Source organism: Pieris napi, chromosome 22, assembly GCF_905475465.1.
Source record: "Pieris napi chromosome 22, ilPieNapi1.2, whole genome shotgun sequence".
NCBI classification, from domain to species: Eukaryota; Metazoa; Arthropoda; class Insecta; order Lepidoptera; family Pieridae; genus Pieris; species Pieris napi.
This window is the reverse complement of record NC_062255.1, coordinates 9,060,034-9,085,815: the sequence shown is the minus strand read 5'-3', so window position 1 is coordinate 9,085,815 and position 25,782 is coordinate 9,060,034. Positions and strand designations below refer to the sequence as shown.

At 33.7% G+C, this 25,782-nt stretch overlaps 1 protein-coding gene across 9 annotated transcripts in view; it reads right to left on the bottom strand.

Annotated features, from left to right (window-relative positions):
• The window catches only part of LOC125060642 (espin), a 102,318-nt gene that overhangs the window by 45,137 nt on the left and 31,399 nt on the right, over positions 1 to 25,782 (bottom strand). For 3 of the 9 annotated variants that reach the window (XM_047665625.1, XM_047665629.1, XM_047665626.1), the window contains exon 2: positions 19,967 to 20,116. In XM_047665625.1, coding sequence (XP_047521581.1) covers positions 19,967 to 20,116 — 150 coding nt within the window. Of the gene's footprint in view, positions 1 to 2,827; positions 3,051 to 10,235; positions 10,498 to 13,708; positions 13,794 to 19,966; positions 20,117 to 24,729; positions 25,735 to 25,782 lie in introns of those variants that run through there. The other 6 variants (XM_047665622.1, XM_047665623.1, XM_047665624.1 and 3 more) reach the window with 6 other exon arrangements.

Sequence of the window (25,782 nt, the reverse complement as noted above, 5' to 3'; positions counted from 1 at the left end):
GGACCAAAAGTACTTAAAAAAGACACAATTTATAGAAAATCATAATCATGATCACTCGTGACGTGTGACGCGTACTGACTGAACCGCGTAACAGTCAAAGGATTCGCTGAAAAACCGACCGCCGGGTGGAGCACTCAAAGCGAGCAACGAGCGGCTCGTTGCTCGCTAGTTTCCCCGTAACACGACGTACTGACTGCACGAATGCTCGCTGTGTAACATTACATTACATGTTACATTACACCTCGTAACTTTGGTCAGTTCCCACCTTAACACAAGCTTCACCAGCTTAGCATGGGACTACTCAATTGGTGTGAATTGTCTTTAAAAAAAAAGTTGCTTTTGCAAATCATAACGTACGTCAATCGACTCGAATTATTGGGGTAAGTGGCTTATATTAATAGTAATGTTATAGTTAAAACAACAAAATAAACAGCTGAATAGAGGTTGTGACCTCGGGGTGAATGACCCTGTTTGAGTTAATACAAAAGAATTAGGTAGAACTCTAGTTCCATTATTAATAATGACTACTTTAGTTAATACGGTTCAATTGAATATTTTTTCGTAACAAATTGAAAGAGCTTTTTCGTGAAAAAGGATCAAACTATTTGTTTCTTATATTTATTTATCAAAGTTTTAATATTACGTAGAAAATAAATTTTACAGAATGTCATGTCATTCATGTCTAAGGATTATGAAATTAATTACGTTAAATTTGTGTTGTTTTACAAATACAACAGGGTCAATCAGTTTACGTGTTTTTTTTAACAGTGTATAATTGAATTATATTTCTAACCTTATTTTTAACATATGTATATGTATAAAACTTTACAAGTGTCATTAATTGCGGTATTTTTTTTATTTATTTCCTTCTAGTAGGTACATGAGCTAACTTCATCTCGAGATTAAAACATCGAATTTAACACTTCAAAGTGATATAAGAAATTAATAATTTATAAGACCCGATAAATATGTTGAATCGTTATGCAAATCCAAGATAAACATTAATGCTTTATGCATTAGGTTTTGCAATCAAAAACTAGAGAAAGTAAGGAATAATATATTTCATCACTAATTAATGATTAGAAAGCTCTTTTGTTTATTATGTATATATGTATATTTAAGTACGCGAACTTGTTGATATAAAAAAATCTGTGGCACGAAAACCTTTTTAGGTTAGATTTCTGTATCTGTTCCATGATCATTTGTCAATCTAACAGGCAAGTAAGTGATCAGGCTCTTGTGCCTGACACACGCCGCACGTCCTGCACCGTTCGAGTGAGTTAAACGTGCACATAGAAAGAAAGATGCACAGCCAGGAATCGAACCTACGACCTCAGGCGTGTGAGTCGCGAATTTGTTAATAACCTAATAATAATTCAAATCGTTTTCATACTGCACTATTACATCTGAATCGTGTACTAAGCCAACGTGCGGCAGAATACACATTTGTAGGTAAACGTCCAATACAATTACAATAACCAACATTTGATGAATACCATACTTTGTTTAATATCCGGGCACACTCCATCAAAATATGTGAATGAATGTGTGCATACACATATCTTAACATACGTACATATGACAAGCTGTAGTCCCGTTTTGATGTATATAAATTCCTTTAAAGGAATTCCAAATGCACTTGACAGTGTATTAATGTTTCTGATATAAACAAACGCAAAACTCGAAGACAGCTGAAGGTTTTCATGGAAAATTGCACGGAAAACCCAGTTTTCTTTTTCTGTAATTGTGAAGGCGAACAGTCTCTATGGGGAAGCATAGCAAACTCTTGCATGTGTTGGTATGTAGTTACAAAAAGCTAGGCTAATTAAATCATATTAAGGAGAAACGAAGTTCGCAGTGGCAGCGAATATAAGATAATTATTGATTAGTTTATAGCGAATTACATATCACTACCACGAACTACTTTACATTTAAATGGTAACCATGGTAACCTATTTATTATAAGACCTAAAATCAAACACACCACACAATACTCGTCGAGCGAGTTTGCTTATCTTGCCGAAACCGCGTACAAATTATTTGAAGAAGTCTATTATGTATGAGATTGTGCAATTATTTAATCAATAACCATCTAAAATTTCTAATATTAGCGCGTTTAACCAATTCAAAAGAGCATTAAAGATCCATATCAGAATGAGCCTAGACTAAAATTAGGCTGTCAGATGTCGACATGTTTCTATTAAGTTTCTAATGTACAAAAATACATTTTTTGTAATAGTATAAGATCCCGCTATACAACGACCTTCACCGAGATGCTTATTTAATGAAGCTTATTTTATATTTAATATAATATGTCAATAAATATAATCCATAAGGGTTGTCTAGCAAATTTCAGTCCAGAGTATGTTTAATTAATATTTTTTTATAATTTGCATGTAGTAAATTTTTTGAACTTTTTTCAATCAATATTTTTAATCAGGGTAGTATTATATATGTATCACTATAACCTTCTTTTATACTAAAGATGTATATATACTTTAGTGTCACATAAAAAATATACACATAAATAATTAATTGATTAAAAACAACCTAACCTTTGCATATTCTATGGGCTTCATACTTTCGATTGGTATAGAATTTATCTAATAATAATCATACCGGTGACATGTTTAAAAAACTTTTTTTTAAATATTAATTAAAATACTCTGGACTGAAATTTGCTAGGCAACCCATATGGATTATATTTATTGACATATTAAATTAAATATAAAATAAGTTTCATTAAATAAGCATCTCGGTGAAGGTCGTTGTATAGCGGGATCTTAGACCATAATGAAATATAAAGTTCTTTAAACATTAAAATTACCGTTCTCGCCCTCCATAAGTCCCAGATTTAGTTTTCTGATATTTCTTGCTTTTCTTGCCTTTCTTCCCGAATAACTTACTCGTCACCCGACTGTACGGCGGGTGGGTGTTATTCTGCGTCATTGTTACAAATATTGAACCATAACTTCACTAATTGACAGTAATTTTTTGCATAACAAAAAGCACGTCACATTGAATTTGGACACAAGCGCGGGCGCAGGTTGTTCGCGATACACTGAGCGATTGAGCTTACGTTTTCACAGCGAAAGTGCATTTTCACAGAGGTTTAATGACTCAAGCTCGACGCGTGTTTTCATTTATTGATCTGTGACAGTTTTAATTGTGTCTGGTTTTTATATTTAAAAAAAAATATTCCTTCTTTTCTTATTATTTTTAGACGTATTTTAAATACCTAGGATTTGTTTTTGACTAGGAAATCAATGTAACTATACCTTACTATCATCCAGTAATAGTTTCATATGCATAATTATTTTATTAGTATATGTTTCAGTTGTAGTAACGAAATTACTTGAAGTAATATTTAGACCACACAACATCCAAAGGCAATTAAAGTATTTTGGCCAAGCGTGCGACTCTCATGCCATAGGTCGAAGGTTCGATCTCCGGCTGTGCACCAATGGACTTTATTGCCATGTGCACATTAAACAATCGCTCGAACGGTGAAGGAAAACATCATAAGCATTTGCATGACTTAGACCAAAAGAAGTTGACGGCGTGTGTGCACAGGAGGCTGATCACCTACTTAGCTATTAGATTGACAAACGATCATAAAACAGACGAAATATCTGAGGCTTTTTTTAATGTATAAAGAGTAAAGTCCCGAAACCTTATACATAAAAACTAAGCCAGCCGAAATGCCGTTCAATCTCTTTCTCTCGATTTCTGTTTAACCTGTGATGAAAAGAGACATCACTATAGTTAAAACCTGATTTATTTTTTATATAAGGTTATTGTTTATTACCCATTATCGATTATAGACAGAAACGAATCCTCTGCACATACAAGCCTTTGCGTAGGATTTTTAACGCGTTACCGAGTTCTTTATATATTTGGTTATATAACGTCCTTGAAATGTACTTAAAAGGTTTTAAGCAATATTTATAAGCCCAAGTCAATGAAATACAGTCAAAAATCTTTGTTGCGATTGTAATTATTACGTATGAGTTCGTGAACACGACTCGTTGGTGCAAGTTAAAGGAATAGGCGAATAAAATCAAATTCAAACAAAAAACTAACTTTGGTGGCCCACTCATATAAAACCTCTGGCAATGTCTATGGGCGGCGGTATCACTTAATGCTGCTCGTTAGCTCCCGGTTTTATTAAAAAATTCTTAATTCATTCGATCAGTTTGAGTTATTGGTGCAAATAGCGATTATCGTTTTTAACTTATAAATATATCGTATCGTATACGTTGGTTATTTCTATTATTTATTGTCTAGTATTTTAACCTGTGGTGCTCAGTAATAGTGTGTAATATAATGTAGTAACAAACGAAAGCATAAAGTAATTCCTTCGTCTTGCATAACATTATTGAAGTTATACTTCTTTTGACGCGTTAGGGAAAAATGATGAGAGTTTTACAGGAAAGAATTTAACATTTTAGTTTTTTCTCTAGTTAGTGTCGTTTTTTCTATAGTTAGTGTAGTTTTTTCTACAAACGTAGAATAAAATGTTTGAAAAGATTTATATCTTTTTACGCCAAAGAAGTATAACGCGTGTACATAAGTACACACACGTATATATATATATATATATATTATTTAAAGTCATAGTAGTATAAATTTGACAGTTATATAGTTAATTTATGACCATTTAAAACAGGGCGTAACTGTTTTAATGTCAAAATTCATTGACGTATGGGTGTCAAACTCAGCTCATAGCCTCCAGAGTATTACTCACGAATAGCTGGGCAACGCTTATGACTTAAACGCATTGGTTTCACCAGCATATCGACTGAACATGACATGACTCTTTCCGACTTTCGCCAATTGAATGGCCACTTCTAAGTCATTATAGATAAAGATTACTAAATATTATTTATAGATTTGTATTTTATCATTCTCTGTATCTAAGTTATAATTATAATGTCAATTAATGTTTTAATTATTAATGATTTATTTTAAGTATTTCCTATTAAAGATGAGAACTATTTTAGTTATTAGTTAACGATTTCAATTGGTATCTGGTGGTTCCGGTGACCCCAGAGCTGGTGCTTTCCTCGCTCAACGAAACTACACTAACAATAGAAGAAACTAAAATGTTGACTATAGCTAACTTCAGGGTGTCTGTTTTTTGTGACGGTGTGCGCGCGCATCGTAAAAATTTACTCTCATCATTTTTCCCTAACGTGCCAAAAGAAGTATAACTTTAAAAGTATCGCAATACAGCGAGGAAACACCAGTATTAAAGGTACACTGCCGGAACCAAACTTTTTACGTTTTAATTTTGTTTTTATCAATTTTTAAATACTATTACTATGTAGGTTAAGAATATTGTAAATACTGTTAATTTATTTGTATAAAGTGCATTGGAGATATTGTGTTTTGTTTAGAAGGTAACGAAGAAAATCATTTAATTGGTGTTTTAACGCGAATAGCTGGTTTAACAATCAAAATTTAATGAGACCTAAATAATAAATATAATATATAATTTCACTTAAGCTATAAAAACTGTACTCTATGTAAGGTGATAATACGTTTCCTATATAAAATAAATTGTTGACAGTATTTTAAGTTATTTTTTATATATAGCACTCATTTAGTATAGTAACACATATATAAGCTGGCGGAAATCAATCATATTTATTTTAATCCATAATACATCGTATACATTTTAACGCATATATTTTATTATCATTCTTTATATGTAATAATTATATTTCTTATATATTATACAGCTTGTACGGTGTTGAAGCAAAAAAAATTCAAAATCATTTATTCATATGTAACACAATGTACACTTATGAAAGTCAAAATATAAATTTATATGCAATGCTTCTAATTTTACATTTACTGCCAGTTGTCAAATCAAGGGCGTAGAACGGAAGAGAAGAACTGGCAATAAACTCTCCGCCACTCTTTTTAATCGCCAAGTTTTTTGTTTTAAACAATGTTTGTAAGGAGCTGCAACATTTACACCATGTTCCACATGACATCTTAAGTAATTAATAATAATAAAATAAATTAAAAACAAATATTTGTCCTCTATCAGACTTACATTCTCGTGGGAACAACACGCAAAAACATAGTCGAAACAACTAACATCACCGCATACACGAATTCAAGTCCGACCAGTCACCACAAGTATACATGGCCAGCCATCGAGGCAGGAGGTTTTGTTTTAAGTCTACAGTGGTGGTCTGCATCTTTGAATAATGTTATATATTTGCATTTATGTACATATTAAAAACTTAAGAGACAAGCAAGAACACATGTAATAAATAAACATTACAAATTGCTGTCGAAAGGTGAAACCCAACAAAACAATGTCCACGTTGTAATTACATTCCCACCCTTTCTACACAACAGATGGCGCTAAAAAACTAACATTGTTTACATTTACAACAAAAAGTATAAAGCACTATTTGCATTATTATTGTTCCGATGCCTAAATTGTTCAGATTCCAAAGATAATTTCCGATTTTCTGTTGTTACCGTTTCGATCGAGAAATATTTACTTAATCCAATTCAACCAACAACTCTTTCGTAAATGTTTGACCTTTTTTGTATATATTATTTATTCCAGCTTTGTCTTTATTTAAAGTATAATTGTTTTAGTTTGTAGGAATACGAAATCCATAAATTGGCGCGTAATATAGGCGCACGAATCACAAGGCCGTATGTTTAAGCCCCGGGTGTGAAAGAATAGATTTTCTATTGCTCAAACGCTGAAGGAATAACGTATTGATACCAGCAAATCAAAGCGTCATTTCAACCAACGCGTGATTATTTTAATTGGACTCCAAAGGCTTATGACTAATTTAAAACATATAAAAAACATGTTAATAAACTAATTTATTAACATGTTTTTTTATGTAACAGGGCTCACGCGATACTGCCGCCCATAGACACTCACATTGCCAGAGGGCTCGCCGGCCTTTGAATGTCAAAAAATAGGATACGGTGTAATGATAAAAAATTAATAACAGTAAAGTAAAAAAAAACGGAAAATTTCTCAATAAAAATTTGTCATACTAAATATATTTTCCGACACTTCAAAATTATATAATTAACCGAATTCCTTACCATAAATTAACAATAAATCCGTCACAAAAAAACCTTAGGAAATACGCAAGTAGGAAACTCATAAAAGTGTATTTGTAAGCAAATAATTAATTATAAAGTCAGCTCCATGCCTTTCAGATCGGAACGCGCGCGTCGCATACCGTTGTATTGCGTTTTTCCATTTTACTTATTAGCCAATAGCTTAAACCTTCGAACTAATTACGTATCTGTGCTCCGATCGGAAATAAATTAAGGCACATGCTATTCTTTTAAGAAATTCTGATAACGAAAATTATAAGTCTGCCTTATGTACGTCTTTAGAACCATATCTTTTATTGCGGTGGAAATGCGCTTACGCAGGCGGGCGCCTTTGATGTCGAACTTGACGCGGGGACTGTGCGGCTGGGTCTATCGGGTTTCACCAAGGTATTCAACCAAAAGTTTGGAAACCATATCTGTACCGACTTCTCAAAGCTGGACATATTTTGTTTATATTTTTAAAATATATATAGCCTATGTTTAGAGATAATCTATCAATCTAATGGTGAATTTCTGTAATCGGAAAGATGAAAGAAATTAATTTTATTAATGTTACACAGAAAACATAATTCTCTTTACGCGTTTTGATAATATTCTGTAGTTTTGTTATTACCTGCATTTTGGCGCTAAAACTTATAAATTCTAATTCTGTACTATTCATTTTTCTTTAATTTAAAATTCAAAGTTCTATAAATTCGTCAGCATATGTTTTAATTGTTTTGTTGTATTCTTTATGTCTAAGTTATTTTTAATTTAATTTAATTTTCCTTAAAGTGGTTTCCTGTAAGAGATAGCCATTATTGGCCGCCATTTGCCAAAATTGTTTTTGTTGTTCTTGCAACAATGTGTTAAATAAATTAATATAAATACAACTTAGCTCGTGAATTATTTAAAAAGTGCATAAACCCAAAAGAGCAAAAAAGACTTTTGAAAGCAAAAATTATAAAGTTTAAAATGACTATGTATAGTCTATGAAATTTGTAAATAACAATCTTGAATCGTGTCAATCTGTGTAATGTCAATTTGTTATTTCTAGACTGGCAACGAGAGTTTTAATATAACATAATTGCCATAATTAAGTATATTAACTTAAAATTAGAGCATATCAAGTTTCTTCGCGTGCGTGCAATACTGTCATAGTATATGTATTTATTTAATTATTTATTTTCAAAAATGTAATGCTATCTAAGCAATTATTATGGTCGGACAAAAGTCTCTGTGGAACGTATGAAAATCCATTTTTATAATCTTAAAATTATTTTTAAAAAAAAGGGTTTACAAATACCAAATTTAATGTTTTCAACATATTGTTACGAGCTAGGGGATCGGAAAGATATAACCAGGCCTGAAAACGCCTGACAACGGGTTTCCTGAAAAGTGTACCACTCGACTACACTTGTTCTGAAACGGCCTGAAAGAATGATTACAAAACGATTTTCTAATATGTGATTGACCCTCCCCTGAAACGGTCAGAAATCACATTTCAGCCTGCTGAAAAGTTCTCTAACTAGTGGAAAAATCTAGAAACATTGCAGTCGACCCGTCTTCGTAACAATATGGAAGTCATTTATTTTTTTCAGCAATAAGCCATATTCAGCGCTAGCAAACTTTGAATCTAACTCTAAGACATGCCTTATTCTTCCTTCATACGGAGTTCGAACACACCACCCCAGGGTTAAGAATCGCCTGCTTATTTACCTAACAGACTAAAATATTATCAAAATATAACGTCCTGTACGCTGGGACGTGATTAAACAAAAGCTTGTATAGAGCCTTTGATTCGCGAAATAAAATATATTTTTTATAACCAACGGGCAGGAGGCTCATCTGATGTCAAGTGATACCACTGCCCATAGACACTCAATGCCAGAGGGCTCGAGTGCGTTGCCCGCATTTTAAGAATTTTTGTTTTTCCTTTTTTTTTAATCCTTCTGCAATCAGCCTCTTGGCTTTTATCAGATTTTATGAGAAATGATGGCAATTAGGGAACGCAAATCCAATAATTTTTATTCCCTCCGTAATTCGTAAACTGTCAGACTGCAGAAGTTTAGCCGATACACACTGTCCGTCATTTCCAAGAGGCCCGAAGCTAGGGGGTTGACGTGTTGCTGAAGTCTCATTTTGTATCGCACGGTTGATCTTTTAATGACTTCCTCGACAGTGGCAATTCCCAAATATTTATGAACTTCCGCATTTCGTGTTAACCACGGCGCATCGCTCATATTTCGCAGTGTTTTGTTTGATTTTAAGAATTTGTACGCTCTTTTCTTGAATATAAGTCAAATTGGTTCGGAAATACTTTAGTGGGCAGCTGGTTCCACATAGTGGTGGTATACAAAGTCTGCCTTGAATAACGCTCAGTTGTGGAACGACGGACGTAGAGGTGATACGGAAATATGCGTTCGTTAATGTCCTCGAAGCATACTATATTTATTTCACTATAATTACGTTTTAGCCTAACTGGGGAATGCGGTCTGTAGGTGACGTTGACATACGTAATGCGAAAATGATTGTTATAATATGCTCTTTACGTGTTTTCTAGAACTGGTTCATGTTTTAGAAAACTAGGCATTTACGGTAATTTAATGGTTTAACTTAAGTAAATTGTTTTGCTTTCGACTAAATAGAAAATATCTGCCTTAAAACCAGTTTTTAAATCAGTTAAGTAATTAGATTTAAAAATGATCATGAAACAAATTCAGAAATCTGAGGCCAAAACCTAAAGAGGTTATAGCGCCACTGACTTTTTTAAACAAAGAACCTTCTCTGTTAGAATTTTCTTCTTTTGTTGTGTGACAATTAAAAAAAGCGACAATATCCCATAAGCATAGCTGCTCATATAAATTTTACGAAAATGACCAAAGTATCAAAGATACAGTTCATACCTATATCTTTTTTTTTGGAGTTTATGGCCTGGTATCTAGACCTTTAGGCCAATACCTATATCTTTGATGTCATAAGGGTTGCAACCCACAACTGTATAAACCTGTTGCTTGCAATTGGCAGCGCCGGACATTCTTGCCATGAGTAATTGCCAAGTAAATGTTTTTGAAGTTTTTGTTGTTTTGTGCCTTTAGGGTTACATAAGGATAAAGTGTACTAAATTTTACAATTATTATACATACCTGATAGTACTCGCCGGTATTGTTTTAGAATACTTCAGTCTTGCGGATAACGCCCGCAGAGGGCGCTCACGTCGTGGGCAAGTCGCCATTTTGATTAATGCATCACTCACACTTTAATCACTAGTCACAAATTTATACTTTTCGTAGAAAAGGTAAATTGTCTAATCAACAGCTTACTTCTCTAAATTCAAGGTTAAAGAAAATATGAAGTTTTTCTTTTTGCTTAATGCATATACTGAAGGGAAAATTCTCGTTCAGAAACCTTTTAATAACACAAAATTAAAAACGACTATACTCTGATTTTTATTTCCGTAGAATTCTGACAGCTATCATTTTATGACATGTCAGAGATGGGAAGCCTTTTTGGCCGGGCACATTTTTCAATTTCAATACGAGTCTGAAAATCTGAGTGTACATTTTATTGTTAGTTAATGTATTAATTTTATTAAGTGCGGTGCTCCACATTAAAAGTGGTTTAACGGCGAGTGATAATTACGTCCTTTTTCATCACAAACAGTAAAAAACACACATGTAAAGATAACATTTTTTTAAAGGTTTACTAAACCTGGAATTAGTAGGCAGTGATGCCAGCTAAAGAATAACATAAAGTAATTAAAGTTAATTCGATATATTGTTCGTGATATTGAAATATTTGTTATTTTTGTATTAGGTCACTTGAGTAATAAAATATTAAAATTTACCTCTTTGTAGGTTAAACATAATAAATACGTAGGATTTTTTATTGCCCTCAAATAAGTCAAATTTGTCTCTTTTTCGGTGGAGAACTTTTTTAGTAGCAACACTTATGAAGTGTCAGAATTCTACGGAATAAAAAAATCAGAGTACTAAGTAAACGACTTTACTAAGCACTTAGACGTATTCCAAATACGTAAGGCATTCATTTAATTGTGGTCTCTAAAGTAAATGGAGTCCTACAAAAAGTCAATAAAACTTGAAAATTCCTATGGTTTGATCCTGATGATCATGATCCGAGCTCTCGACTCTGAATTACATACAGCCTTAGAGTCATATTCGAACATTCCAAAAGATTACTATTTGATGTCAATTACGAATGATTTAGTAATAAATAATAGCTTTAAAAGATCTCGTCTAACAATGATTGATAGGTGAACTTAAACTGACGTTTTGTCGATAACGATAAGCAAACAGGTTATTATTTGAAAATGTCGAGACTTTTATCTCAAATTAACAAGAGTTTTATGCAATAATGTACAATCGATAATAGAACAGAATCTGTAGCGACGCAATAAAAATAATGCCGATTAGTAAGACAAATGAGTTTAAAATAATGGCAACATTTATATCAAAGACCATAAAGAAAACTACAAATGCCGCGGCTTCCGATCAAATTCGACATTTGAATAATAACTTGGCACAGAACATATTTTCACAGATTTCGATATTCAAATATCGAATTGCCGCCATCTTGTTTGCACTATAACAGATCGGTATTCTAGTCCAAGTGCATTGACTGCATCATTAATTAACAGTTATTTCTGTGATAAAAGCAATAATTTTCTTTTCCTACCAGACAGTTAAACGGCTAATTCTAAGATAAATTACTGGGAGGAACTGATGCGATGCATACTATCACGCTCGTACCGTTCTATGTCCATTTGGAATTTTAGAAAAATATGCCATAGGCAACATAAATTAAGTAAGATTATTGACAGGATTATTATCATCCTTAAAGAAAATAATGCAATAGAAAGTATCGTTAGATATTATTTACCGATGGCGCTACCTTTTAGGTCTGGCCCTCAAATTTATGTATATTTTCCGTGATCATTTGTAATTGGCCACTCGGTAATCAAAATTCTGTGCCTGACACCAACCGTCGAGTTTTTGAGTCTAAGGCATGCATGGTTTCCACACGATAATATTTTCCTTCACCGTACGAGCGAGTGTTATATGCGCACATAGACAGTCAATGGTGCACAGCCGGGGATCGAACCTACGACCTCAGGGATGAGAGTCGCACGTTGAAGCCACACACCAAGGCCACCAATGCAAATCAGTTTAAAAGTTTAATAAATAATTACTGGTCCATTTAAAGTCCCTCAAGTTAGTAGGGCAAAATTTATGTTAGTAGGTACTGTTTCAACCCAAAAAGTGTGTCAGCCACAGGAGCCTGATCACCTACTATTAGATTGACAAATGATCATGGAACAGGTACAGAAATCTGAGGCCAAGACCTAAAGAGGTTGAAGCGCCACTGATTTGTTTTAAATTGATATTTGAACGGTATTATTTAATTAATATACCATTTCTAGTGCTTCAGTGTAATCAAGGTCTTTGAAGACCATAATCAAATGTGATACATTCTGTAATAATTTCTGTGTGGGTCTGTGGATCTCGCAAAGATTTTAGACAGTTTATTGTAAGCCAATTATCGCGCTTTTCAAATAGTTTATCAGTTTTTCTTTATAAAAACAAAATATGCTGTAATTATTAACATTGAAAACTATGCGTCATGCGAAATAATTAGAAAGTGTTAATTTAATTTTACTTTCAGTTTTGATAATGCTTTTGTTACTTTCTTGAGTTACTAAAAAAATATAACAAAATGGAGTTTAAGAAAAGTCAAAAGTAGTCACTAAAACATTAAGTATTCGTAAATTAAGATAAAATTTATCGATTAACAAACTAAATCGTTATAAATAAATTATAAGAACGTTGCAAAACTACGTGTGAACCCACAATCCCGAAATGTAGGAAACACATCATACACACTATTTTATCGATAATTTCCATTTTTTTTTATAAATTCAAAAACTAGGAACACCAATTTAATATAGTTATTTGGTTTAATTTTATAACTCCATTAAAACAGGTGCAAAGGTACGCAAAACAAATTATGGACTTGACAAATCATAAAGTTCACACTACTTATCACTTGAGAAAACTTCGCGTTATAAGGGGGAATTATCGCGTTGTATGATGGACGGAAATCGCGTTATAGGGGGGATTAGGTGTCAACAAAATTACAAAGGCTTTCGTTTGCTTTAAATACAATATAAAGAAAACAATGGCCTATTGTTTTATAACCTTGATCTGAAATCTTGAACTTGACATTCATATCAAATAAATAAAAACATTTTATTAATGCTGAAACAGGCTTATGGTATAAGCAATTTCTTCCAACATCTTCTAAACGTAAACGTAAATGTTTTGAGCCTCTTTTTTTAATTATGTTAGGAAACATTTATTTATTAGTATATGTTTATTTAATATAACAAGCAATACACTTTATTACTCCATATCTCGCTATTAGTTGCTTTAATTTCTTTTGAATGTCAAAATATAATTTAGAAGGTTGATTTAAAACGACTGAAAAAGATATCTCTTACCGATTTTATTTAAATTATCAAACCCTAGTACCTAACAATCACAAAAACCACCTAAAGAAACAATAATTAATCATAGACACTAAACCAAAACTAATAAATCACCAATGCCACAGAGTAAAAAACTGTATCGCGGAACTCAGATCACTCACGCCATTTGCACTCGACGCGAGCGCAAGCAGAGTCAAATCTCACTTGACTAGTGCATTTCTGGGTTCCAACATAGTGTTGATTACGGTGTATTATATGGTAATAGGCGTAGCGGTAAGCGGGAGCGATAGCGAGATTATATTACGAAGTGTATAAATATTAACTATTTGCTGATCTAAGTAACAATTTGGTAGCCGTTAAAATTTGTTCCTAGCATCATGAAATAGTAATATTATTTATCGTTATATTTTTTTTTTATTTAAGTGATAAAGCCGCCCATGGACACTCAATGCAGACGGCTCGCGAGTGCGTTGCCGGTGCCGGTAAAAATTGGTACGCTCTTCTCTGTGAGATTTCTTTGTGACAATTAAAAAAAAAGCAACAATATCCCACAAGCACAGCATCTCATATAAATTTGCTTTAAATAAATAACTGTCTTTTTCAGTATGACCATTTCTGTCGGTAATTATATATATCTACTATGATGTTTTTTAGATTTGCACAAAGTTACCCGAGCAGTGTGGCCCAGTGACTTCAGCGTGCGACTCTCATCCCTGAGGTCGTAGGTTCGATCCCCGGCTGTGCACCTATGGACATTCTTTCTAGGTGCGCTAACATTCGCGCGAACGGTGAAGGAAAACATCGTGAGGAAACCGGCTTGCCTTAGACACAAAAAGTCGACTTGCCTATCAGATTAACAAATGATCATGAATCAGATACAGAAATCTGAGGCCTAGGCCTAAAAAGGTTGTAGCGCCATTGATTTTTTTGGAACGAAGTTCCTTATCGCGCGTTGTGAAAGGGGGCTAGACGGAAAAAAATCTTACGAAAAGTTGTCACGACACTTTTTTGCTATTTGCTATTGTAATACACCGGTTCTCGTCCGATCACCGAAGTTAAGCAACGTCGGGCGAGGTCAGTACTTGGATGGGTGACCGCCTGAGAACACCTCGTGATGTTGGCTTTTTTTTTTCGTCGTTGGTATCGAGAAAATCTATCTATACTGTTATGATACCAATTAACATATAAATTAATCGAAAGGAATTTCGTTCCATCCGGGTGTCCCTTGACACCTCTAAAGTTTTTTAATTATATATATGTATCGCTTCGCCTATACCATACCACAACTGAAGCACGTCACCTACTTACTCCTGTAAATTTTGCATAATGTTTTGTTTTCTCCTTGGGTAATGTGCCGTGAACGTTGTAATCTTAATTAAAGTTTTAATTCATCGATTTATTTACATCTAGTTGTACCATTTTACGGCCTCGTTACAAAACTGCGCAACGATTGCATATTAATTAAAATGCCAACGAGTTTTTGATTTTTATCGAGAGTAGAGCGCAAAGTACGTCGTAATTATACAAAACAAAGAAATGGTATTACCAATTTTTTTAAACCATAACTGGTCCCAAAAAAGACATGATATAATTATTTATTGCACATAATACAATTGGCGTGTTTTAAATATACTTTTTTGAGTTATTATTAAAACTTAAACATGACAATCAAATATACAGTATTTACAATTATATATTTTTATTTTTTTTTATTTATTTTTTTTATTTTTATGATTGGACAATTCACACCATGCTAAGCTGGTGAAGCTTGTGTTATGGTTACTAGGCAACGGATATACATACATAATATTATAGATAGATAGACATATAAATACATATTTAAACACCCAAGACCTTAGCACAACACCAAATGCTCATCACATCGATGTTTGTCTCAGCCGGGGATCGAACCCGGGACCCATGGATTCGCAGTCAGGGGTACTAACCACTAGACCAATGAGCCGTCAAAAACCTACATAGTTATAATAAAAATAATAAAAAGAAAATTAAAACAAATTTAAAAAGTGTGATCCTCGTTGGCAGCATTTCCTCGCTGTATTGCGATACGTACGTATTCGTTGAGCGAGGAAAGCACCAGCTCTAGGGTCACCGGTACTATCTAATTATGTAATTGATTTTAATCGAACATATTCATAGTAAAAACTAAATCGTTTTTCACATATTTTAAATTAGGTAATTGAATGACATATAAGCTTTCTAAGAATGTATTCACATTTTCTATGTACAATTGAGGGAAAATTAACAACAAAGAAAATGGTTTTGATGATTTTTACCTGACAGTGAAATTTGTTAAGGGAAATAGACTACAGAGGAGTGTTTCACGTGAGGCCCACGCCACACAAGGAGGCAATTTAATTGTTAGGGAGGCTACCTATAGTCTATATATATATATATAGTCCTTTATAGGACATTCATCTGTATACAGGGTGGCCAAAAAGTCGTGGATAAAACGCAAATAGGGGATAGATGAGGCCATCAGCTGCAAAAAATTGTTCTACGGGAGGTCTCTAAGCTCAACCCCTGCATAGTTATAATTTATTTTGCGTTTTAATAAAAAACGACTTTTACTAATTCTTATTCAAATTCGAAAAAATCAACATCCTGTATCTTTTTATAATATCCACTAGATTGGTACTGATGAGTCCTTGCGTTAGACGTACTATTTATAGTTGTTTATTGAGTGTATTAAAGATAATGTTAAGTTATACGATATCAAAATTTCTCAAATCATAACTTCTTGTTTACTTCGGTGAAAAAAGTACTCTACCGAAAAGTGACCCTATATTACAAGTTTTGGCGCATTTAATAGAGATTTTGAAAAGGTATTATACATGGCCATGAGTCGCTCTAATATCTTTTTAGGACGAAAAACCAACAACAACGATGCGGACTTATGATAGATTATTTACCTACCTGTGACCAGAGCTGTCTGAACCTAGTCCTGGAGGTTTACGCAATAATTTGATTAGATGGTGCAGATTAAGTATAGTAGAGGCAGGAATTTTCAGCATTTATTGTAAAATGTTTTGTTTCCTACATCGTATAGTAGGTTAAGAAAATTGTTAAAATATACGTATTTTGTTAATGAATAAAGGTATTATAAGACATATATTTTAATTACATTAACACAAAAAAGGATTTTTGTTTAAACACCGCCTCACGATGTTTTCATTCGCCATTCAAAAATTAATTGCGCACATAGAAAATATACACCCTATTTGATTAGACTACCACGACCTTCAATCAGATTTGACATATAGAAATTCGAAAACAAAGCTAGTCTGTTGAGATCGCAATCCTGCCTACACAGTGTGAAGATCTGTGGCAACGATGAGCTCAATTAATTCGGTAAGTAACGCTTTCACCGCGCAATTATTTGAGATCTTAATAAAAACTCATGCATGTGTTCTGAATGGATTTATTATGTAAGTTTTAATTTGCGCAGATTTTAACAATTAAATATAGTTTAGCGTGTATGCGTTGACGTAAATTTTGACGTAATTTCATTTCTCATTTGACTCTTAACGATAATAATTATATAATATAAATATTAATTCGTTAATCCAATACACAAATATAAAGTTGTTACAATATTAATAACCTACATACTAAAAATTATAAATAGGATATTAAAACAATTTAAAAAGTTTCTTTCCCTGTGGCTGTGTACCTTCAACGCTGGCAGCATTTCCTCGCTATATTGCGATACTTATTCGTTGAGCGAGTAAAGCACAGCTCCGGGGTCACCGGTACTCTACCAGGCGCCAACTTAACCTGAACCTCTCAGCCCAAGAGTCTACTCCAAAGCGAACAAAATCAAAGTTGGAGGAAAGACTCATATGGCAGTTTATTATTTTTCGTCTGCTCTGCGGTCGCGCCAACTTTTGCGCTGTCCGAGGAAAGTAAGACGGGGCTAACGTATCCACAGACGTAGCATTCCCCAAAGCCTATCCCATCCATTATATTATAGTTCTCAATATTTTAAATTAGCGGGGTTATTATTGATTTTGACATTTATTAGAGGCGTAAGTCAAACATTGTTTTTGGTTTATACCGGGTGGCGCAAAAGTACTGGCACTAAAGAAAATTTGTTTATTTTTTTATATGACATTTCCTGTCATTCTTTTGTTGAAAAATACACTGAAAATAAACATGGACCGTTTTACTCCCCAAGAACGTGGAATAATCGTGTCAATGTTCGACCCACGGTCCCCGATCCCGGATCGAAAATAATGACATTATGATAATGTGACTTTGTGAATGTACCACCACATACAATCAACGATTTTTGAAGTGCAACTTTTACCCTCATGTAAAATTTTTGAAAAACGTCACGAAGATGTGCAGCGTTTTTGTGAAAGAAAAGGGAGAGAGCGATTGAGAGAGAGAAAGAAGGGTGAATTACCTTATAGAAATTATATTTTTAAAACTAAAATTTTGGTAAAAAAAGATAATTTTAATATTTTAATGACAATTAAATTCATTAAATTCCTAACATATATTCCTTTTACCCTCATTCTAAGTCTCGGAAATCTAAAGTTTTAGATTTGCATAAAAATGAACAAGAGTTAAAAAAAAAATTTGCCAAAGAAGTTTCACTTCTGACATGTGTACAAAGTACGCACGCACTTTTTTTATTATCTTACTTAATAATAAATATATATGATACTTAATAATACAGCTTCTAGTTCCTTTAAATTAATTCAAACCCACTTTTGATATACTTGTATAGAGCACTTATTTTACAGAAGCGTAAAAAATTACAATAACAAATCTCGATAATCGATAAGAAACTGTAGAGTTTTTGTTTGTTCATCCAACTGTCCAGTCACGATAACTAACGGGTAATAACTGTTGTACTTAGTTGTACGTCGTGTTTCCCCGCAACACGACGTACTGACTGCACGAATGCTCGCTGTGTAACATTACATTACATGTTACATTACACCTCGTAACGTTGGTCAGTTCCCACCTTAAGACATGTCGGATTCCTCACGATGTTTTCGTCGTAAGAGCGAATGTTAAATTCGCATATAAAGAAAGTCCATTGGTGCACAGCCGGGGATCGAATCTACGACCTTAGGGATGAGAGTCGCACGCTGAATCTACGCCAACACTGCTCGAATAACTTTGTGCACATCTAAAAAAACATAGTACAGTGTTGGCTTAGTGGCTTCAGCGAGTGATTTTCATCCCTGATATTGTGTTCTATTGACCAATGGACTTTTATTTCTATGAACGCATTTAACAATCCGTCATATAGTAAAAAAAAACATCGTCAGGAAGCCAAGATGCCTTAGACAGACAGAATTTTTGCATTTTTCTTGTCCATTTTAATGGTCACTTCCAATCGAAACGATGTAATATTGTACTACACTAACTTAGTTATCATTCAAACTTCTTTGGTCAATTACAGATTAATTTTACTTCCCAACAATTTCATATAACTACCGAATAATAATACGTTAAATTGTAAGCAGTTCGTTGAGGTTCACAATCTTTCGACAGTTTACAATCTCGCGAGATAGATTACAATCTAACGGTGTTTACAATTTTACGGTGACATATACAAATCATTATTTTGGTTTAAATAAACGCGACTCTGAAAAACACAAAGAAGTATAACTTCAAAATATCTGGAGGCTTTATTGATTTTTATTTGTTTTTCTACATTAGTGAAATAACTATAAATTACCTTATATTTGACTAAGAAGGTTTAGTCAAATATAAGGTACAGTTTAAATAAAATGTATAGTTTTAGTTATACGGTTTTCAGTCTGGTAAAGTTCCCTATCTCAATAATGTATGTAATAGGTACCTTATTTATTACAAAAATCGTTTTACATGTTATTTTGTATTATACCCGATAAGACCTGAGGAAAGTAGATTAATATGTCCTATTTTAGTATTTCGTCAAAACTGGTACACAATCAGAACGTCTTTGGTGATATAGCCTCCACATTTTAAAGTCGTTCATGATTAAAATATTATTATTGAATAAAAACAGTGCTGTCATACTATCAGTAACAGTGGATCCCACCATATACAAGTTTATTTTTGATCATTGCCCTGTGACCATAAAATTAATCAATACTATCTTAAAGTCTGGAGAGCTTTAGAGGAGGCCTTTGTCGGAGGACAAGTTGTAACCGAACTACCGTTTGCCGATAGTCAATAAATATTAAAATTGTTAGTATATTAGTTAAACTCTAGTTAATAGTCAAAATGTGTTTTTTTAGATAGTAGTCATAAGTAATTTTAGGCACACGAAACTACTCTGTGTAAAACTTGTTAACAACAATAAAGGGCTTTTTATTTTTTTATTTTATTTTATTATCTTAAAGTACTTACGATACATCAGGTGTAGTATTCGCCAGCAAGCGCACGCAATCAAGGCAGCCCCTAGCGGCGGCGTAGTGGAGCGCCAGGGCTCCATTGTTGGCTCTGCCGCCAGGCATCGCCCTCCCGCACCACCAACCTTCGACAGCTAGTCTACCGCTCCTATGACAAAACATTCTCTCAAATATGGCTCAGAAAGGCTCAAATGTATCGTTCCTAAAGTATACATCAATATTATTAATTTTAATTTATTTAATTATAATATATTTAACTTTTATTAATTTAATTATGCCTCTTCCCTAGCATGGAAGAGACTTTATTATAGACATATATGTCCTTCATTCTTGTGGGACTACATTCCATGGTATGCTAACCCACCTGTTGTACAGTAACTACAGTTACTACCACCACAGTAATTAGGTTAAGAGTTCGATTCGCGATGAAAACATAATTGTTTGGAGTTTGGCCACAGAAGATCACTTCTAGCCTTAAAAATATTAATCAAACAGACAAACTATATTATCTACTCCGTGCTCGTAAAGCGGTGGCGTGAAAAATACGTATCTTAAGACACAAGCCTTTTTACAATAACGCCATCTATCGGGTCACTATAATACTATTCTACAATGTGGTTGTAAAATGTTCCATTCTGGTAGTATAACTATTCGACACTACGCGCCGCCACTTACATTATAATCTACAACAATACGGTTTCTTTGAATAACATCAACTAGTATTTAAAAATCAGAAAAAATATATAAATAGCTTACAGTTTGAGATTTATACAAATGTCAAATATATTATAGTATTAGTTAGTTCCAATTAACGTAACTTAGAGCTATCAAGTGTTAAATAGATTTTTATTCTCACGAATACTATTCACTATATAACTGGCCATTGTAATGTTCCATTGAAAAGCTCTTTATTTTAAGTGAGAACAAATATTTGAGGGGTAGTTCTTTGAAACAGATTGGTGACTAATTGGAATAGGCTTCCGGAAAGTGTGATTAGTGCACCCTTTTTGAACTCTTTTAAAAACAGGTTAGATAATTTCGCCAAAACCGCAAATCGCGCCTCAGCTTAAGTTGCTAGTATTAAATAATTATCATTAGTATTCTATTACGTTAATTAGGTTTTTAGAATTAAGGCCAGGAATACGACGTCGCATGACCTGTTAATAGTTCTACTACAGACTATATTCTAGCTTGGAACCCCCAGAATATATGGAGATCACATTACGTAATTTTTATTATACGATATTATACGATATTTTACGATAACCAATATCATGACCGCCAAATGAATGATCAAATGAAAATGACAAAGAGTGGCGGAGAGTCTAATTTTAAGTCTAATTCTAAGTCTAATTTTACATTTACTGCCAGTTCGGAACTGGCAGTAAATGTAAAATTAGAAGCATTTATGTATATTTCTTTTTTGACGTTCATAAGTGTACATTGTGTTATCTATAAATGATTTTTGTCTTTTGATCATATATGAATATCAAACATGAGATTTAATACCCCATACCCAACCAGCCCCTAGAGGACACTTTTTTATTGACATTATAACAGTGTTATTATTATGATACCGTAAGTTTGCAACATAACTATCTACTGTCCGTTACCCGATTAACCTATAAATTTAAAACCGGTGTCAAAAACGGGACTCCATTGCGCATCTAACTATATTGCAGATCCTCTATAAATACATGTCTTATTTACACGTCTAATTAGGGTTAATTAGACGTGTAAATAAGCTTGCCTGGGTAGGCAAGCTTACTTAGGGTTGATATTAAATTTGGCGTAAGTTTGGTATATCAATTAAGGTAGGAATTTTGAATGAAATTGTTCATAAAAATTTGTTTTGTCCTTTTTTTAAAGGATAGGGGGCAAACGAGCAGAAGGCTCACCTGATGTTATATTATACCACCGCCCAATGGCAGAGGACTTGCGCCTGCGTTGTCGGCCTTTTAAAAACTGGTACGCTCAGATTGTTTCGGAAATACTTCAGGGGCCAGCTGGTTCCACATAGTGGTGGTGCGCGGCAAAACTGCCTTGAAAAACTCTCAGTTGTGGAACGGCGGACGTCGAGGTGATACGGGTGGAATTCCGTATTCTCGACGCTCGATGATGAAACTCTGCTGCAGGTATTATATATTTATATATATCAGGTATATTATATATAAACCTGAACAACTTCTCCGAGCACTCTCCGTGCAGTAGAAGATGCTAAGTTATAAAAGAACGATGTTTCTGACAAAATGACGAAAGATGACAACTTATAATACAAACAAGTTCTTCACGATTCAACAAACTCCAAAGAGCATTAAATAATAGTGTAATCTGATCTCGCACTGCCTAATCACATAGCTCATTACAATATTGCATACACTGTAAACGGTAAATCGTGATGTTTGTTTAAAAGCTTTCGAAATCTTTGAATATGTAGTAAATCACTTTTTATTAGCTAATATTGTAGCCGTGAGATGCAACATATTTTCAATTGACAATTCGATAGCAATAGCAATTTAATGATGAAGGCATGATTGCTGGAATGGCTTTGTTAATATTAACTCATATTCACAATAAACAATTCATCATCTTAATAATGTAATAAACATATGTATAGTACCTTAAAGCAAAAAAAGTCATTTTCGTAAAAAAAACGTTAACCGTGTCTCATGTTGGTGCTAAATATATATTCTATGGCTATTAATTATTATGTAATTCTTATTATGAAATATATAATATATGTAAATTATTGTAACTGTATGATAATAACAAAATAAGTATTTTTAACATATAATTACATAAATAAAAGCATATGTTATTTAACGCTGGTTTAAATTGTCGGTTTCGTCTTATATCACACTTAGTTATTTATTATTACTATATTATGTCGCAACCATATTTAAGCACCCAATAAAACTTAAAAAGTAGCAATCTCAATATCTGTCCATATATCTCCAAATCGCAGTAACGTGTCGATAAAGGGTGTAACTTTGTACCCCAAAGACCTGTGCTTTAATGGGCTTCCTTTTATATGAGCATTAATAATTGCAAGTAAAAAGATACCACAAAATTATCTTTTTGTGTCTGCGCCTACGCTTACTGTTTATAAACAAATTATCAAAAACAGATTAAATCTGAGGCATCGACAGAGAGGAGTCTATATTTATAATTAATTAATTAATTATAATTAAATAAATAAATAAAATAAATAAATTAATGGTACCTTTCTCTCAACAAGAATTTTAGACAATTTTTAATCAAACAGTTATAAATTTCGAACATTCCCCTTTGTATTAAAGGGACGTCACGCTGTCTACATTCGCATCCTGTTATTTCCACCTGATTGTGCGTGACCTTAAAATTGTTCAATGACACCAACAGAACAATGTATGTCACAAAGGATACTATGGATTGTTACTGATTAAAAACGTGAAATGATAACACAAAATTGTCTATAGACTAGAAACCAATTCACACGTATACGTAATATTTGGAGATGGGTTGGCCTGAGCTTGCGACCAATAGAGTTTTCTTTCTATATTTGCATGTATATTATTTCTAGAAAACATTTTTTAGTTTAATAAAAAACTATCTACAATAACAAAAAATAGGGGTTGATCGTAGAGGAGTGACAACTAGAGGTTGTATGTAAAAATATAAATCAGAAAAAAAATATCTAAAAAATAAAATATAAATTAGTGGGACAGATTATAACTTAGGGATTTGAAAGGTAGATGTAGCCGATTCTCAGACTTACTGAATATGCATAAAAAATTTAATAAGAATCGGTCGAGCCGTTTCGGAGGAGTATGGGACCGAACATTGCGACAAGAGAGTTTTATATAGTATATATGTACTAGATTTACTAAGTTTCTTCGTGTACAAACCATCGAGGTCAGTATCGTATTTTAGGATATTTTACTTATTTCTTTATTTTATGTTATTTTTGCTTCCAAACATCACACTTGTATCAAGGAGGACAATCAGATACTTATGAAAATATGTTATAGAAACGATATACACGTGTGAAAATAACATGAGAACTTAAGAAGGCGCTAACCAGATCCATGCAACTTCCTCACAATCGAGTAGCCCGCAATATCTCACACAACTCACGAGGGGACTCTTTGTATTGAAGAAGTCGAATATTATATAACAGTAATCTATATTGCCTAGGTCAATGTTCCAGCTTTTTAGCAGCCATGGGAAGAGACGATGGTAAGCGGCTGGATGGGATCATTGATCCCTTGGAGGATGGGACGGGGTTTGGTAAAAAGTAAAAAAGCTGGGGCGGCCGCAGAGCAGGCGGAAAATAAGAAACGGCTCAAATATAGGATTATTTCCTTCGATTTTGTTCTTCGAGTTCTTCGAGAGCGTCATGGGCCGTGGCCGTTCAAGTTCACAGGCGCTGATTAAAGATATAAGTTGGCGCCTGGTAGATTGTACCGGTGACCCCAGAGCTGGTGCTCTCCATGCTCATCTAGTAAATATAGCAATACAACGAGAAAATGCTGCCAGCGTTATAGGTACACTGCCACAGGGACCAAACTTTTTAAATTTATTTTAATTTTTACAAAGTTTCTTAAACTTGTAAATGCTGTATATTTGTTGAGTCAAAAATATATTTATAAATATTATTATAATTAATTATCGAAACAAACAATATATAGACCATTGTGGTAATTGTTTTAATACGTAATTCAAAACTTTAACTAAAGTGTAATTATTTGAAAATAATTTCGCAATTTAAATTATACTAACCTAAAATTTCCGGCGCGTAACGCAATATCCAACGTGTCGAGGTCCTCATCATAACTGTGGCAGAGCTCCATCGTTGTATTCCTAGCCTCGTGAATATCGAAGAGTACCGTCCCATCATTGGTCTTATCCGTCATAACACTTCGATACGACCGTGTCCCAAAACTGGATGTAACAGATGCGCCACGCGGAAATTTCCTTGGTGGTACTGGGACATTCTGTATCGCATTCCGATACCTCCTCCTCACATACCGACGCATTCTCAAAGACAGCATAACGCGTATCCGAATATGACGTTTGATATTCCTGTCGTAGCGTAGCTGTTCTTTGATTTTCCGATTCCGCTTCTTTCGTTTCGGTACTTCGTCGATTGGTTCCAGAGTTCTATCATTCAGTGTACGATTGAAATATTCAGCATTGTTGCCCTTCCATGACTTGCTTAATGACCAATTCTCTCCATACGAGGAATAGCTCGCAATTGGTTTCTCGTATATATCTTCGTCCAACGCGACCATGCGTCGGGATATAAGAAAATTGTCGATGTTTCTACGCATTGTGCTGTTTTGTGAGCTAACTGTGTTTATTAAGTTCGATGTTAGTGTTTCCGATTTCTTTTCGCTCTTCGGTTGTTCTGTGACGTGTTTTTTGCGCCTTGCAATAGTCATGATGCGTCTGCGCATAGCGGACATGTTTGTTAGCTCGCTTTTTAGGAATGGGCCTTTTCTGTCTGACGTCATGTCGGGTGACCATGCTGCGTTTTCCGAGCAACTGCAGAAGTCTCTGAGAATTCTCGCTAATGCGCTACAGCTGCTTTCTTTAGGACGCTCTTTGGCCATATTTCCATAGTTAAACCATAAATTTTTCTTTTTTCACTTTTCACTCATGAAGAATCACTATTATGAATTGTCGCACACGCACTTCAGAGGCAAGTTAGTCGAGTTATGAAGATGTATGTGTAATTAGTCGAGTTACATTTAATATTTCCGTGTAGTCATTGTTACGTTAGCATTACGTAAATTACTGTGAAATATTCATAGTGTTTTTAAAACCTACTTT